General features: G+C 39.6%; 1 protein-coding gene and 1 pseudogene across 1 annotated transcript in view; both read right to left on the bottom strand.

Moving 5' to 3' along the window:
* Positions 1-18890, bottom strand: part of RARS2 (arginyl-tRNA synthetase 2, mitochondrial) — an 88215-nt gene that overhangs the window by 16524 nt on the left and 52801 nt on the right. Inside the window, exons 7-11 of the mRNA XM_067702615.1 lie at positions 17483-17566; positions 14645-14721; positions 5832-5990; positions 4693-4799; positions 1033-1128 (exon numbers count right to left, since the gene is read on the bottom strand). Coding sequence (XP_067558716.1) covers positions 1033-1128; positions 4693-4799; positions 5832-5990; positions 14645-14721; positions 17483-17566 — 523 coding nt within the window. The remainder of the gene's footprint in view (positions 1-1032; positions 1129-4692; positions 4800-5831; positions 5991-14644; positions 14722-17482; positions 17567-18890) is intronic.
* LOC137205098 (Y-box-binding protein 1 pseudogene) lies at positions 1157-4607 on the bottom strand (annotated as a pseudogene).

Genomic DNA, 18890 nt, shown 5'->3' with positions numbered 1-18890 from the left:
TTCCCTGTTGCTTACATGAGTAAACACATTTCTTATAACCACTACTCAAAGGCTTATTTAATCTGTCCAGCAATAATTAGCTGGCACAAAATTTTCTACTGTATATTTTTTTGTATCTAGAAAAAGAAATGTACCTCTTAGATATACAGGGTCTTCTCATTTCCTAACTCCAATTGTATGGAATTGATAAAAAGAAATGCCAAAAAGTAACAGAAAATAAGAATGATTTTTCTAAGGGACAGTAAGAGAGGCAGATGGTTGTTTAAAGTTGTTTGGAAAAAAATGATGGTAGTTAACAACAACAACAAAATATCATTAACTATGCTACAAAAGTGGTTTGTGATCCAACATAAAATTCTAGCCCGGGAGACACTAGAAACTTTTGCTAGCAGTGCTTGAGTATGGCTGTGTTTGCCTGTGTGGCTTTTTTTATGGTCCTGTCTTCTCCTTCCTATTAGCTTTGCCCCAGAAATAAGTGTGCTTGATAAACCCAGTTCTTACTGATTAACAGAGGCTGCTCCTTTCCACAGGGGTTGGTCATGGAGACAAATGAAAAAATATAAGTGGCACGGCCTACTTCTCGCTCGGTCTATTTTACCACAGTCTGAATGAGGACTGGTACTTATATGCACATAAGATGATCTTGACCGAGTGAGGATACCACTGAGCCAACATGAGCACCGTTTAGTATACATTTTCTGTCAATATGCAATTATAAAATATTTATAGTTGGCTAGGAGGTACTTCAATTTTATAGTTTGTAGAACAATGTATTCACCTGTGGAAATCCTATGACGTTTAACTGTAATCACTTTTTCAGTTTCTTTTCCGATGATATTAAACCATTCCAGAAACTATAAATGGCCATAAACAGAAATCCAATAAAAATATTTTCAGTAATGAGAACAAAAGATTTTAGAAATCAGGATTTGGTAACAGTTTTGAGAATAAAATGATTGTCTTAGCATTAATCCTAGAACAAAGAATGTGAAGTCATGCATTCTAATGATGAGGTTCACACAAGACACAAACCTGGTTGCATAGAGAGACGTCCCATCGCTTCGCATTACAGTACAAATCGAGGAGGGGTCACCACTTCCTGACAGATCCACTACAGCTGTGCCTTTTCTAGAAATGCAAAAAGGTAACTCTGAAACAACATAATGAATTAAAACCGTTAATAGTATAATATCTATAATATTATCTTTGGCAAACCAGAGCTATTTTTATTACTTAAGGAGCAATAAGTGGTGTAACCAACAATGAAGAATAAGAAGGAATCTGACCTTGAATGAACCTATTAAGAGTAGGTATTTTGTAATTAATATTTACTTATCATTTTAAATTCTGTACTCTGGATGAAGTACTTAAAGTCTTTAACGTAACTAGTTGAAAAATGAGATTTCAACTTCAGTTTAACCATGAAACATCATGTTCTTCTTCTAATCCAAGTTACTGTGACACTCAATATTGGGCTAATTTTTAACATGCAAGAAAGTACCCTTGAGTAATAAAACCACAGAATTTTGTTACTGTCTTTCCTGCCCGATCAAAAATTAGAATCTGTATATGGCGATCTAAAAATTGTCCTTAAGGACATCACTGAGGATGTTGTGAGCCACATTCTCCATGTCTTTCTTATAAGGATGACGAGCTCTTTGTTACTATGAAAAATGGCACTTCTTTAAAAATTAATTTTTATTGGAATATGGCTGCTTTACAATGTTGTGTTAGCCTCCACTGCACAACAGAATGAATCAGCCATACACATGCAGATATCCCCTCCCTTTTGGACTTCCCTCCCATTTAGGTTACCACAGTGCATTAGGTAGGAGTTCCCTGTGCTATACAGTATGTTCCCATCAGTTGTCTACTTTATACATAGCATCAATAATGTATATGTGTCAATCTCAGTCCCCCAATTCCTCCCTCCCCACCTCTTCCCACCTTGGTATCCATACATTTGTTCTCTATGTCTGTGTCTCTATTTATACTTTGCAAATAAGATCATCTATATACCATTTTTCTAGATTCCACATATATACATTATTATACGATATTTGCTTTTCTCTTTCTGACTTACTTCACTCTCTATGACACTCCCTAGGTCTGTCCACATCTCTACAAATGACCCCACTTCATTCCTTTTTATGGCTGAGTAATATTCCATTGTATATATGTACCATGTCTTCTTTATCCATTCCTCTATGGACATTTAGGTTGCTTCCATGTCCTGGCTACTGTAAATTGTGCTGCTATGAACATTGGGGTGCATGTGTTTTTTTTTGAATTATAGTTTTGTCTGGGTATATGCCCAGTAGTGGGATTGCTGGATCATATGGTAGCTCTATTTTTAGTTTTTTAAGGAACCTCCATACTGTTTTCCATACTGGCTGTATCAATTTACATTCCCACCAACAGTTTATGAGGGTTCCCCTTTCTCCACACCCTCTCCAACATTGTTTGTAGATTTTTTGATGATGGTCATTCTGACCGGTGTCAGGTGATATGTCGTTGTACTTTCGATTTGCATTTCTCTAATAATTAGTGATGCTGAGAATCTTTTCATGTGTTTGCTGGCCATCTGGAAAAATGGCACTTCTAAGCAACTGGTTTGCTTCTGTGTTACACATGGCTGGGCGCCTATGAATGGTGCCATTTCTGTTCGGCTGACAGGAAGCTCAAAGCTAAATTAGAAATCTACCTTAAGCAAAGAAGCAGAATCCCAGTGTGTGTTACATGATGTACTAATATCATCCCTGACGTCCTATTTTTTTCTGCCCTGCTTCTTGATTTCCTCATTTTACTCTTTCAAAACCTTGGGGTTGTAGTATACCTTTTTTTTTTTTTAAATTATTTAAGACCTTTATTAACAGGTGCTTGCAGTTTGTTGACTTTTTGAAAAAATCAAGCTGTAAACTTCTATTATAAATTAAATGAGGTTCTTAAAAATCTCAACTCGACCAGATATGAAACAATTTAAAATCCTTTAAAGGTGTATTGAGAAAATCCAGTTTTGTTTTTTTTTTAAAAACACGTTTGTCATTACCAAAAAGGGGCATCTTTAGGTAAAAATAATAAAAACCCCATGCTGCATAGATAATGCAGATAGTTCTAGTTATCTGGTCAACAGTCAAAAAGCAAGCACTTAAGGTCTTCATCTCCTATCTTTTGTTCATTTCTTATTGCTGGAATTTCATATTCATTTCTTCTTGTTGCACGACTAAACCGGATGACGGTAGAGATGGTAAGCCGGCATTTACTCAGCCCCGCCCTGCTCAGCCTCGGGAGCGGACGCATTCTCAGCTGGTGGATCGGCTGCTTGTGTCTCTTCGCCATCTTGGGTTTAGGGTTTTCTGGGCGTCTGCGTCTGTAACTGAAGTTGCGGCGGTACCAACATTGAGGGGGCTGCTGACCTTGGGTCTCCTATCTCCTTGATTTTCCTTATCTTCTTCACTGCCGTCCTCTCTGCGCTGTCTTTGGCGAGGAGGGCCCCTGCGGAACGGTGGTCTATAACCCCGATACATATTCTGTCTCACTGGTCTATCTTGTTCTCCTGCACCCTGGTTGTCAGCACCCTCCATCACCTCTCCCCGCACAGGAGGGTGGAACTCTGTGGTTGACGTCCATAGGGTCTCCGCACGCAGTAAGGTGGGCGCCGGCGCCTGCGGTAGGGCCGCTGCTGTCGGGCCCGGCCTTCGGGGGCACTCTCGAATCCCTCCGTCTTTTCCCCTCTCTCGCTGTCCCGGTAATTCTGCTGGAGGTTGCATGGAGGCCCCCTGTGACGCGAAGAGCGGCTGTGATGGTTACGGGCTGGTGCACGTGTACCGCCTTGCGCTGGACCCCCCAGGGCCTGCAACGTCTGCTGCCCGCACCCTCTTCTCCTTCAGCGACATGGAGCCCCGCAGTCTCTCCGTCTCCTACGCCGCGAAGGCACTTCTCGGGTTCTTCTTTACGGCAGTCCGGTGTACACCTTCATCTTCCTTGGTGTCGTTCCTGTTGCTGAAGCCATATCCGTTTCTTACACTGAACCATTTTATGTTCCCAGAACCTTCGCTGCGATGACCTTCTTGTCCCCGGCGGCAGGTGCCGCCGATGCGAGACTGCCGGGGCCGCCGCCTCCTGCGCCGCAGCCCGTCGTGCCGGGCTCGGTGTCGGCAGCGCTGAGGGCGGCTTCTGGGTGTCGGCCTCGCTGCTCACGGCTGCGGCTCCTCCCGGGCTGTGATGGCAACCAGGCCGGCGGCGGCGGTGAGGCTGCTCGGGGCTCTCTGGGGGCTGCTCTCCGCTCCCACTACCCATCGAACTCAGTATACCTGTTTTTATAAATTGCTTTAAATCCTTTTGGAACAGGATGGAATCTTTTTAAAAAGGCAGGGTTGAGTACAAAGCGTTCTATTTCCCTTTTCCAGTTATACCATTATCAGCTGGTGTGACCTTAGGCAGGTCACTTATACTTTCTGTGCTTGTTTCCTCATATGTAACAAGATAATATTCTTTCTCCCAAGCTTACCAGGATTTTGCTATGGCAGCAAGAGACAGCATGTGGGAAAGTACTCTGAAGAGCAAAAAGCACTGTAAAAAAATGCCAGGAAGGCTGCACACGACATTCTGCTCTCCTTACTGAGAGAAAACGTCAATACCAACTTCAAAGCAGAATGAATAACTTTCTGAAGAATAGTAACCTGGTCATACATTGTTTTCTGTAGGAGTCCCTTACTGTCCAGCAACTTTAAGACTTCTTGAGACTTTTCACGATAAAATGATTCTCCTGAATATTCATCAAAGTGTACTCCTAGACGCTAAAAGGATTTGGAAACAAAAGAAAAAAAAGTTACGCATGTGTCCTATTATCTTACCCTAAGACAAAATAGGATGTTCTACAGTCTGTCAGACAGATGGGGAAAATAAGAATGAAATCAAGTCACTCCGTGACTCAAACCTTCCTAACGGTTCCCCGCACGGTCAAGCCCTCACAGCAGTACTGTGCTGTCCAACGTGGGAGTTGCTGGACACATATGGCTATTCAAATTCAAATTAAGGAAAATTGAAGATTTACTTTCTCAGTTACGCTACTCACACTTCAAGTGCTCACCGGCCACATGTGGCTAGAGGCTACCATATTGGACAGCAAAGATCCAGAACGTTTCCACTGCAGCAGGAAGCTAGACTGGACAGTCCTGGAAAATGTCCTACATCCCACCCCACTCTCCAACCTCTCCAACCCCTCTCTCACTTTTCTTCATCTTGCTTCCTTACTCCAGCCATGTGGGATCTTTGCTGAAACTCTCTTCAGACAGCACCCCTGATCCCCCCCTCCCCTGCTTCACTTTTCTCCATACATCATCACCACCTAACAGACTGTATATATTCTTGTTGAATTTGCACTGCCTCGAATTTGTTTAATCTACTGTATCCATGCTGGAGTGTAAAGTCCATGAGAAAAGAACTTATATCTCTTTTATTCACTGTTGTATTTCTCCCACCCCCAACATGTTCTTAGACAAACGAATTTATAGCCATCACATATATGCCTAAGGAAGCAAAAGAAGAAAAAATGATTAAGAAAAAGGAATGATAGAAGAGAGAAGAGAAAAGCCAAACTGAAATGAAGTATTAGGATGTCACTTCACATTCAGCCTGTGAAGTTCACAGGCTTTATTTTGTAGCTCCAACTTTCAGCCCAAAGAACAATATCTGAGTCCCAATTATCAACTCAGTGACAAATGACAAATCTGTTCTTAAAACATGAACTTCAGAAGCAACCCTCCTACCCAGGAGTACCCGTCAAGAGCAGCTCCACATGACAGGAGAGCAGGAGAGTGGGCGGGCACCTTGTAAATCCGAAGGTACTCTTCTATGCTCAAGTCCCGAAATTTCTGCCAGAGTGCAAGTGCTTGCGTGTCGCCCAGTTCCAATCTCTGGAAGAACTCATGTGCTGATTTGGCTACACTTTTATCGTCTGCTGCTTCTTTATTAACTTGTACATAAACCTAAAGGCACAATAGTACATTACATGAAGTACATTACTAGTCACTGTTATCTCCAAAAAGGAAAAGAAGAAAACAAAACAATCGGGAGAATTCTCATTTAAAGGTTATACAAGTGCGCTGGTCACAGAGTGTAACCTTTTTTTCTTTTCTTTTTTTTTTTGCCATGGACCCTTACTTTAGTGAGCCCTAATAACCCCTTCTCAAAATGCATAAAGTAAAATACATAGGATTATAAAGGAAATAATTACATTGAAATACAATTATTCAAATTTTAAAAAATATTTGTGATATAGTAACAGAGGAAAGTGCTAAATTTCTGACTGAGGTTACTGAAAATAATATGTACTTTTTTCTTCTCATCCAAGTTCACAGATCCTTAGGTTAAGAATGCCTGGTTAGGGACTTCCCTGGTGGCGCAGTGGTTAAGAATCTGCCTGCCAATGCAGCGGACACGGGTTCGAGCCCTGGTCTGGGAAGACCCCACATGCCATGGAGCAACTAAGCCCATGCACCACAACTACTAAGCCTGTCTCCTAGAGCCCATGAACCACAACTACTGAGCCCACATGCCTAGAGCCCGTGCTCCCAACAAGAGAAACCATCGCGATGAGAAGCCCACGCACCCCATGAAGAGTAGCCCCCGCTCGCTGCAACTAGAGAAAGCCTGTGCACAGCAACGATGACTCAACACAGCCAAAAATAAGTAAATAAATAAATTTTAAAAAAATAGGGACTTCCCTGGTGGTCCAGTGGCTAAGACTCTGCACTTCCACTGTAGGGAGTGCAGGTTTGATCCCTGGTCTGGGAACTAAGATCTGACATGCCGCACACTGCAGCCAAAAAAAAGAATGCCTGGTTGAGACTAAGCTAGCATTATTCTTTAAAAAAAAAAAAAAAAAAAGTGAAATTATTGCTGCAACTTCTCTGAGAAAAGATTGAAGCTAGTAGAATGGTTCAATCTGGAAAAGAAAAGGCCACAGGGTGATTCAGCCGTTGTTTTAATGAAAAAAAATTTAAACTGTTCTTTAAATCTGCAAAGACCAGAAGAAACCAGGTGATTTAGGCAGAGCTTTGGGATAGTTAGCTTAATTATACTCCAACTTGGGCTCTTGAGAACTGTGTGGAGCACTCACTTCCGGAGTGTTTTTGCACCATCTGTCCTGGCTCGCTTAGTTCTGCCCCAACCCAATGAGAGGAGTGCAGTTGGATGGCTTGTTAAGGGCTCTTCCAGTTCTAGGACTGTGTGTTCATACAATCATTTTCCAGTCTCTAAAATGCAAGATTAATAAACGACATAAAAATATCAACACTACAGCTCAAGTAATATTGAAGTTATGCATTAGGGACTATAAAGATTTTACTTACAAGTTGTAACTCACTTCCAGGGTGAAACACGAACAATAAATTTACTATCCTCATATTTTTTTCCAGAAAGCTATTAAAATAGCATGAAATAAAAATTGGCAAATAAACTACCAAAAAATATGAGGCCTCCAAACTCTTACAGTAATATCATCAAAATATCATGGCAGCAGCATCTGGGTAGAAAAAGTGATTTTATTGCTGGAGAATACTTTAGGACAGCCATAATGTGGCTTCTACCCACTAGATACTACCAACAAAAGGGACAGGGCATTAAACATCTATCTCAAGCTAAAAATGTCTCACCTTGTATAGATGGCTCATGTTAATTATTGGAATGGCAGAAGTAAATAAATCAGTACTCCTAAATAAAGGTTAAAACTACCTAATCTTTTTTTTTTTCCTCTTTAAAGTTGTGCAGAAAAGAGTTAACGTAGCAGGCCTGGAAACTGTTATCCTTAAAATGTGTTGTTTGCAAGGTTAGCCCTTGGCTGGCATCTGGGAACTTGAATTTTGAGAATGTTCCCACCAAGCTAACTGATAAGAGTGGCTCACGGTGCCTAAACTGTTTATGCAAACAATATGGTTTATGCCAAACACCTGCTTTCCTTCTGGAAGCTTGGAGTTTTACTACATGCTACACAGGGGGTGCCTACATATCAACCTCCAATCGAGGTTGATATGTAGGCATAGGTCAGACTTCCTGACCTTTGAATGACCTATCCATTGACAACTGCGTAACAGTCCAGCCTACAGGAGTAAAGATATATATGTGTCTATAAATGGCATGTGATTCAAAGTTAATCTTTCCCCGCTTCCCCCATCTCTCTTCCCGTCTCTCTCCAGCTCTCTCTCTCACATACACGTGTGTGTACATGTGTGTATTCAATTTCTAATCAAATATACAAAAAATATCCTTATTTTCAGACGAGGAAAGGTATTCGTTTTTTATTTTTTTATTATTATTTTTTTTTGCGGTACGTGGGCCTCTCACTGTTGTGGCCTCTCCTGTTGCGGAGCACAGGCTCCAGACGCGCAGGCTCAGTGGCCATGGCTCACGGGCCTAGCCGCTCCATGGCATGTGGGATCCTCCCAGACCAGGGCACGAACCCGTGTCCCCTGAATCGGCAGGCGGACTCTCAACCACTGCGCCATCAGGGAAGCCCATTAGTTTTTTTTTTAATCTAGGACCCTAAACTCAAACAGCCAAACATTTAGAAATCTAGTAAGCGTTCAAAATATTGATAAGAATATTCTTAGAAAAAAATATCACCAGAATCTTTTCCCTTTCTTAACATTTAAAATAGAAATAATTAAAACAAAACAAAAAGCCCTTCCTAATTCCTGAAGAACCCTGGCATTGCAGCAATTTTTAGTGATAAACCAAACATTACTGAAAACCAACTGATACTATCAAACAATAGAAGAGCCTTAATTAGCACTTAAGAATCTGCTTGTAAACGCACTATATAAAACTAATAGTTAACATTCATCAACGTTTTAGAAAAGAAATGTGTTTTCCTTCACAAAGTAAATTTTATACTCTGCATTTCTGACATTATAGACAATTTTTAATCTACAGTTACCATGAACCCTCTACCCTTGGAAAGTATGCATTCTGAAGACAGCTCCCTTTTGGGGTTAGATCCAGACTCAAAGGGAATAAAAAGGAAATTTTAAATTTGGATATGATAAATAAGAGTGTGGATGAAGAAAAGTGTTTTTGAGGATGGAAACACCATTTTTCTTTTTAGTTACTAGAATGCAAAAGCCAGCTGTATTTGTTAGCGAGTAAACTAAATGTCTGAGACTTCCTGAAATGAGTATTAATCCTTCCTTTACACTAATTCTAGATGTAGTGATTGCCAAAAAACATATGCCATTTTATTTCTAATTTAATTGATTAATTATAATCAGCTCTCAGGATGATCTGCCCAAATGTAAAGAAATAAGTGTGAAAAAGTAGCAGAAAATGCTCTCACTCCCTCTTAGTCTTACTAAATTTGATTCTAGAATACCATTAGCCACATAGGCACAGCTGAATTCCTTGGTGCAGGGCTCTAACCCCATCTCTGGTTATTTTTGTCTTTAAAACTGAGAGTAACTGCTAAGGATGGTTAGCATAACTTGGACACTAAAGACCCTTTTATCTGAATATTTATTTGTCCTCTATCTTAGAATGCATTTAATTTTGATCTCATTTTTAAGAAAATAACATGTATCAAATTCATGATTATAATTCAAACAAGCTCATTTTTAGTTTCATGTTTCATGTATTGATCGGAAATTTCTCTGGTTGAGACCAATTCCTGATGTTAAATGAAATATTAAAGAAATTCAAATTAATATAATTATAATTTAATACATCAATACATCAAAGAGCTAATAAAGTCAAAACTTCCTAGGTAAAAAAATAACTCATTTGAAGTAATTAATTACCAAATTTCGCATTAGTACATCATTAGCAGCATATAAACAGCATTTTACCATCCCTTCATCTTCTTTTAATGTTTGGAATCTCCTATTTTTATCCTCTGTACATACACAATAACATCCATGATATCTTACACCTTTATCCAAGGCTGATAATCACTAACTGGTAGATTACCACGCACTCGTGCCTAATACTTTCCTCATGCTGAAGAAAGTGTTTTTCATACATTTCAGTAGGGTGAGATAACGACTGAGCTCTTAACATGTATTCTGGCCTTGCTTGGTATTTCCATCCTTGCTCTAAGAACACTCAGAGGACAATGGGACACTGTAGTGCTGTCCCAGGGGAGTAGGGGTGAGGGAGAAAGGCACGTGGCTTTGTGGAAGATGGTCAAGAGCAATGGTGAAGCGGAGAAGCTGCAGGGAGAGAGGAAAGGAGAGCTGCCTAGACAGAGGAGGAGCTGAGGGAAACACTCCCGGGAACAGTAGAAGCTGAGCAGCCCCTCAGGTGCAGCAGGCCCTCAGAGGGCAATGGTTCACAGTGTCCCCACACAGGGAGGCTGGTCTCTGGGCCTGTGGAACTGGGCCACAGCAAGACCTCCAGGTGAAGTCTGTCAAACAAGCAGAGGCTTGGGTACCGGGCCTGTGAGTCAAGACCAATGTGGACTGAAGCCAAGAAAAGGCCTCCATGGCCACCCTGGGATACACATAAGAGCCTCTGTGTGACCTGGGAGGTGGGAAATCCCTAACATTGACTTAAGCTGAGTCCCACCGCTCTCAAAAGTGATGGCTGCGTTCCAATCTTGGTTTAGAATTTAAAAGCTATTTCTTGTAGGTAAGTGTTATAATGAGTAGAATCCACACCAAACATAAGTCATTTTTCCTGAAAAAAGTAAAGTGACCTAAACCAACAAATAACTTTTGAATTCAATTCTTTAAAAAATAAGAATTTTTAACTGCATAAATAATCCTATATATATGTCTAGAATCAATTTAGTCTTGAATTACTTTGAGAAGTTGTTTTGATATTCGAAAGCCAGAAAACACATGGTCTCTTGATGAATAGACACTTCCTCCACATTTAAAAAAACGGAAGTAAACATTATCACTCATCAGGTTGGTTGCTTTGGTCCTGCCCTATTTATTACTTTTTTTTTTGCTACTGATATAGGGAAACTCAGGGTGAAGTCTGTTATCTAATATTACCTAGTAATACATCATCTCTGACTTTCTATGTCTTTTTTATTAAACGCCCATCACTGTGATTACCTCAAATCCTTTCAGAAAGGGGCAGGGTAAAAATAATGAAATACTATTGGGGTCATTTTGAAACTTTAAAAATGCCAGTGCTACGGTACAGGACTAATGCATATTTTATTGGCATGATATTTACCTCTTATGAGAGGCTGCTCATATTTCAGAGGAATTCTATAGTTCGCAAAATCCAAATTAATACGCAACACCAATAAGTCAAGTTCTAAAACCTTCTAGGGCAAAAAAAAACCCAAAACAAAAAACCAAAAGCAGAAAAAGTGGCTGGGTTATACATTCTTAAAGGCACAGTGTTATCAAGGTCCATTCAAGTAGTTTAAATCTAGGAGGAACCCTGAGAAATTACTTTTAAAAATTATTAAGACAGATATGAGTAAATGATGACTCCCATATGCCCATGATTTAGATTTAACACTTACTAACTTATCATAAGAAATTACTTTCAGATACAAGTGGAAAGCCTTTTTGATAAGTATTCCAAAACTTACTACAAATGTTTTCTTTGAATCAATAGTGTGAATTTTAAACAGCAAATATATTATTTAACTCATCGGCCGATTCAGGGGGGAGGAACTATTAAAAACCACTTCCCGTTTTGTGACAACGAATTAGAACAACTAAAGGAAAGGTTTCAAATGTTGGCTAACAAAAGTCCTAGGTCTGTGCACAGCATGGCCAGATGTCCTGGGAAAAGAATGACTACAGGTGCAGAGAGTAATAACACCCGTAATAAAGCATAGCACAAACGTGAAAATGCAGCAGAGAAACGACTGTAGGTGTATTTTCATCACAGAAAAGAAATACTAAAACTACCATATAATATCATTTCTAACCTGGCCAAGAAACCAGAACTGGGGGGATACTGATCATGGTGCAATTTAGAGGGATGTAGGCCACGAAATCTGCTCCTGGATGGCCGAAGCCAAATTCAAAACAAATACACCAGAAGGTTGAAACTGCCAAAACTAAACTACTAATTGTGCCCTTGGTACACCACTTCAAGGATGAAAGAAAGGAAAATGCTTTGTAAGTAATTACAACCAGTGGAAATGAATGGCTCAGAAAGGCATTCCATAATGCCAGTGGGGGGCGGTGCAGTGCAGTGCACAGAACACTCTGGAGCCAAACTGCCTGTGTTGGAACCTTGGGTCTGGCCCTTGGGTTCTTCATCAGTAAACTGCATAATAAAATAAGTTAGATTTTTGACCAATGATAAATAGGGTGTCCTATGATAGTTAGCCCTTCCTTGGAGCCATACAATAGGTTTCTTTATGCCACAACTTAAATGGAAGGGGCAAATTCATTCAAGCATTTACTGCAAGGCACGGTGTGTGAGGTTGCAGATAAAAGATCAGGAAGACAGGTCCTTCCCTCTCAAAGAGCTCCAAGTATAACTTGAGAAGGAAAAAATGGGTTCGACCAAGGTTCAGGTTTTCTGTTTAGGAACAGGGTAAAATCATTTATTAATATTTGCTTAATGCTCCAAAAAAAAAAAAAGGGAAAAAATTCCTCATTTATACTAAACGTTGTTGAAAGTAATCTACAGTGACAGCTGTAATTTTAAAATGCACCTGGGTCTGCAAAAATTAGCACGAAGATAAAATAACCTAGAGGCTGGGGCTTCCCTGGTGGCACAGTGGTTGAGAGTCCGCCTGCCGATGCAGGGGACGCGGGTTTGTGCCCTGGTCCGGGAGGATCCCACGTGCCGCGGAGCGGCTGGGCCCGTGAGCCATGGCCACTGAGCCTGCACGTCCGGAGCCTCTGCTCCGCAATGGGAGAGGCCACAACAGTGAGAGGCCCGTGTACCGCAAAAAAATAAAAAATAAAAAAATAACCTAGAGGCTGCCACTTTAGGCTCTGCATTTTCTCCATCCTGCAATGGAAGGAGGAAGAGAGCAGAGAAGTACTCTAAATGGATTTCTATCTTCTATTACAAACAGCAAGGTGGGTGTATTTGACTTGCCCTCTTTTGTCTATAAATACTGCTCAACTAAGAAGCTACTAGGCAAAAAAACACTGAATGAAAGCAACACCACTGTGCCTTGAGTTTCTAGTTATTCATAAAAGTACCCCCTGCCCTTGTTCCTTCCTTTTGTGTGTCCATCAATTAACAACCTCTAACAGAGACGTGTGATCTCCCACTTATGAGTCTCAAGAGGCAGGACACTGTATTAAACTGCATAGAAAGAAACATACGTTTAGGTTTCTATGGAGTTTAAGAACAAATTTTACTAAAATATTTAAAACATTATGGGCAACAAAGATTTACTATTTACAGGATTAAATTAAAAACTTCTGAGGTTGGGTGGGTGAAAGATGAGAGTGGTAACTCTCATATGTCAAACTGTACTCTAAATTCTTAAAAATGTTCTCTCAATGGCAGAAGGTCTCCAAGTGGGTATTTGTATTTCCTGCACCATGGGTTGTCTCTGGGGCCTGGATCTGACGAAAGGTTCACTAACCTCGTGGTAAAAAATACTCACGATTATTCAAAGTTTTAAAAAATAATACAGTAAAAATTCCAGGCACTAAGGTGGCAGGCTTTATAGACGACCGTAAAGAATTATTAATTTTTAAACTCTTGACTATCAATAAAACTCTTAATGGGAAAGAGAAAAAAAAATCTTTTGGTTAATAGTATAAATCAAAATGTAGGCATTTACAGTGAGAGTGAAGGCAAAGACTCAGGAGGAAATCACACACCTTTAAAGGTCTTTAAGAATCAGAACGTGTTTTGTTAATTTAGCTATTGATACAAAGCCAGCTGCAGGAGAAAAACAATTTAACAAAAAGGAAAACAATGAAGTGCTCTCTGTGGCTCTGGCTAGAGAAGTAAAACACTGTTTGGCAAGTGCTTTTCCTCATACACATTCTTAGTCTGATCCCCCGTATGTCACCAGCGTGGCTGACATAGTATCTGTGTTCCTTCTTGTCAGGCCTAGAAGCAGCAGAGATAACAACTGGGACAATGAAAAGGAAACACATCCCTTGAGATTAATTGGACAGGAAAGGCTTTATTAATGAACTCCAGGAAGGACTGAGGACAGAAAAGCAGAGTATCCAACGGACTAAATGAGATACAACAGAAAGAAGTTCACATTGGGCAAAAGGCAGGAAAAGGAGCTTAAAGAAAAATGAAAAAAGTGCACACAAATTCAGAGAAACACGTGTGCCTTCCCCCACATCAGAACAAGAGCAAAAAAGTATACACTCATGTCTTCTCAAGGTTAAATGAATTATACTTATTACCATGAAGAAAACTACAGTACATAACTAATAAAAACTGAAAGAGTTCTATGCTGAATATGTTATTCTGTGTGTTTATGCTAAGAAGTTTCTATACCTGGAGAAATACTGTCCCAAATCAACTAAAATACTAATAAAAGAAACACCTGGATTTGAAAATGAAAGGAACTCCCTAGTAAAATATAAGCAACATTTTCAATTGTTTTGGGTCCTTGTTTTAAGGAACAGTTTTTTGGTTTCTTTTTTTTAAACCTCTGGGATTAAAAATATGTTATGAAGCTGCACTGTACTCTGAAAAAAGAAGCTGAAGCATTTTCGAACATTGTTTCTTGCCAACTTACTTCAAAGAGATGCTGTAAAGGATTGGACTGGAGTTTTTCTTCATAGCCAAACAGCTGGAAGCCAGTTCCCAAAAGACCTAGCACAGTAATCCGTAAATGAAAAGATTATACAATTGAACAGTAGAGAACAGTCATGGCAGGGAACAGGTACAGTTCTATAAAAAGATTAACCTCTCATAATTATGCATCCTGAAAATATTGCAAAACACACACTATCACGTTCTGCTACCTCATAAACTGACACAAGTCAAATTCAATATATTGAATCATAAATTCAATATATTGAAGAGCTCACTGAAATTAGTTCCACAGAAACCAAAAGACTATGAGCTCATCCAAGGCAGAGCCTGGGACTAAATTATCTTTATGCTAACGGTGCCCAGCACCTCCCTACAAGACACTAATAAAACAAGCATTTATTGAGCAGCTACTCTGTGGAAGGACATCGTGATGCCAGGCACTAGACACTCAAAATCTGTGAAAAGAAACTGATGGGAAGTGTTTTCAAATCTTACTTTTTAAACTTGTAGGTGTGAAAATAAAACAAGGTAGGATTAGCTTAGTGTTACAATATTAGTTCTTAAATAACTGAAGATAAAACTTGAAACAGCCCTGATTACTTCTCCCATTCAAGGTGACCAAGAGACATAATGCTTTGATCTGGCCAATCTGCTTTGATTGTCTTTTATTTGCCAATTTTTTTTTCTTTTAGTCTTTGATGATAAGTTCAGAGTTCAGGGAAGGTATTAATTTCAACCTTTTAAAAAAAATAATAATTGAGGTTTGTAAGCTACAATGAAAATTCTTAGTATGGACTGTGAATATTTATACTCTTAATATATTTTGCTAAAAGATGACCACAATTTTGGATGAAAGGACAGATGCAGCCTGGGCCAAGAGTAATTTACAGGTAGTGCAATTACTTTAAAAACTAATCTGTTTCTACAACTGTATCAGTTACCTAGCTTCAGATCTAAAGGAGCAATTGCCACTACTGGGCCTTGTTGACGTACATTTTTCTATGTAGGCTCAGCAGAAAGTGGGATGTTACTAAACACGGGGTAGACAATCTTTGGGGCTTAGACAGGAGCTAGAAGGATGACTAAAACATATACCAGCACTATTCACTTTCAAGCAAAAGCAAATGTGATTATGATTCAGGGTCTTGGGAGTAGGGTGTGGAAAGAGTGTTCTAAAAAACAGAAATAGGAAAAGTAAAGGCCAATTCCATTTAACATTCAACCTAATACATTTTCAGAAACTAATTCTGTACTTAGGAACTGTCTGCCAACTTTTAATAGGGGATAGCTGAACAGCCAAAATTAAAACTCTTCAACAATGATGGTTATAATGGAAATGTTGACAGATCATTAACCATAGTAGTCCTTTAGGAAAAAACCACTACAATAAAATCCTGCAGCTAAAATGTAATGAATATCATAATCACATATTTGCTAATGGCTGTGAAATGCCTGAATAGGCCAAACTGATATAAAGAGGATGCCATCTATTAAATCTGACTGTTTAGCCTAGAGCCCAAACCACTGTGAACTGCAGGTGGGTTTATAAAATGCAGGGCATGTTTTCTGTTCCTCCACAGTGAATAGTAAGGGCACTGTTAGGTTCAAGTTGTACCCTTTTTAGGGTCTAAAAAGGATTCTAACTGAAAGGATAATATTCATAAGAGAAGGTCACGATAAATCTGTCTTCCGGAAACTGATTTCATTTCACTAGATATGGAACATAATAGTATCAGTGAACTTCAGAACTGGCAGTGCACACTGCACTTTATAGAAGCTTTAAAATGTTACGCAGCCTTTCTTTTGGAGTAGTATTGTGAAATACTTCCCAAGACAGATTCATTCATCATTCTGAGTGCCTCTTAAGTGCCAAGCACTACGGATACAAAAATAAGTAAGACACAGCCCATGCTTTCATGGAACATTTCACCTAGCAGAGGAGAGAAGCACACAAAAGAATTCAGTAAGAGAGAAGCCTATTTGAGTAGAGCTGGGTACTAGGAACTTGGTGATGTGAGAAAGTGGGCAAGGGTGTGTCTGGCTGTCAGAATGCTTTTCAGAGGTGACACTAGGGCTGAACCTTAAAAGGCACCTGGTAGCTGCCAGAGATTTTAATAAAAAGTTCACATTTCACATGCTACCAGTCCTTCACTACCATAGCAACTTCATTTATCCCGTCCTTCCACACCCTGATTACTGCAGTATATGAGCTACGAATGGTTCTGAGTAAACTCATGACATCAGAGATAATCTGTGGCACTGAACTGTTTGGGTCTCACTCTTCTCTTTCTCTCTTTTCTTTTTGACCCTCACCCTCACCGCCCCCCTCTGCCACTTGTACAATTTAAGGGGAAGCCAAAGTATCCCAGTTTGTTCTTCCTTTACACCACCGGCCCAGGGTACAACATTTCATGTAGGATGGACCAGGGAGGCTGGACTTCACTAGTTTTAAAAATGGCAGGGCTGTGGTTGAGAAGGGTGTATACCTAGGCTTACTTTTTCTTTAATACATACTTCTACATTTAACTAACCAATGTAAGCTACTTTTCTTTAATAAAACCAAAAAAGTCTGTATTTATCAGGTCTCGTTCTGATTGTATGAAGCTTCCTTCCCGAAAACTTACTTGTATGGTGAGAATTACTCTAATAAGTAATATATAAGATTTATGCAAAAGAGCCATTAGGGGAAAAAAGCAGGTAGGAGGCACTACTTCATCCAATGGAATTCTGCCTGTATTCTGTCCAGGTGATTAAGTAATGAGATATTAAAAGAAATTAAACTTAACGATATGAAAAATAAAGCCTCAGATTTACTTACCAAACTGCATGCCCCAATCCCCAAGATAATTTATTCTTGTTACTTGATGTCCTAAAGCTTCTTTGAGATTTGCTATAAAATTTCCTAGTAAATCAATAAAATACACAGTTTCTCATTATCCATTTTGGTATAAGAACCATGTGCTTCTCTAATATCAAAGCATAACACAGAAAATTCTTTTGGCAAAATTTACTAACAATTTCTTTTTACTAAAACATTCATTATTGTGTTTTCATCTACGTTATGGAAAGGGAGTAAGGAATTATTTTGGAGGAGGTAGTTATTCTAAAGAACCTCACAATTTTCAACAACATTAATGGGGGTTAGGAACACATGTTCAAGTAATTGCGATTCCAAGTCAATTCCAAGGACAGAAAATAACAGAATCTCAGTAGTTAAAAAAGAAATATATAATTTGGCTATGTCCTAAAGAACCTAGCCATACCGATTTTTCTTTTTCTAAGTAGCCCATTCCACCTTCTTTCCATCATGAAGTCCATCCTCTCATGTTGCTCCCTAACTAACAGCACATAGCAGTCCAAGGCCTCCACCTTCCTGTACTGCTGATGCTGGTTTGACATTTGACCTCTATTCCACTCTCCTTCTGTGTGCCCTCACATACTGCAGAGGCTGGAAAGCTAAAAATAACACTCCCCAGAATCTCTGGCAGTTAGGGTTCCAGAAGTCATTTAGGTCTGGGCAATTTGATACACTTTGTACGTGATCTAGAAGGCAGAAATGAGGTGGAAAGGGAGCTACCTTTATTTTTTCTGACAAGCACAGTAGCGGAGACTTTGTTTTTTAGTGGCATCACTACTAGAGGTCCTAGTGTCCTGTCATCTAACCTCCAAGGGAAGTAAAAGATAGGGTATGGGTGGCCTCTTTTGCTAGTTTGAATTCTAGAAGGCATGGCAGGAGTAGTGGCAGTTTCCTGACTGTGGCAGTGGCAGTGATCGCAGAAAAGGCAGAATCTCCCTTGATGATCAAGTTCTATGGTATAGTTTTGTGAGTCATCTATGTCAGCTTAATCCAAAGCTTCTTCAGCACTCCCAACAACTTTGCAAACTATTCGATATCCCATAGTAAATTCCTTCCTGCTTTTACTAGAGTGGATCTAGTTTTCTGCAAATAACCCCTCGCCAATATGCACAGCTGACAAAGTACTACAGCTACTTCTCCAGTTTCCCTACTTCTAGATTTTCCCAAGGTATATGGTCTCAGCAACAGGATTCACCTTTTGCAGCTGGTACTCAGACTATATTCCTATTTTTCTTAGCACCTTAGTATCTTATAAGTCCAACTAAATGTCTGAACCTAGGCTTTTGGAATTAGACTGCCTAATTTCAAATCCTGGCTGCAATACTTACTAGCTGTGTGATTTCGGGAAAGTTACTTTTGGTATCTGAGT

Source organism: Pseudorca crassidens, chromosome 13 (assembly GCF_039906515.1).
Source record: "Pseudorca crassidens isolate mPseCra1 chromosome 13, mPseCra1.hap1, whole genome shotgun sequence".
Lineage (NCBI taxonomy): Eukaryota > Metazoa > Chordata > Mammalia > Artiodactyla > Delphinidae > Pseudorca > Pseudorca crassidens.
This window is presented reverse-complemented; position numbering and strand designations above follow the sequence as displayed.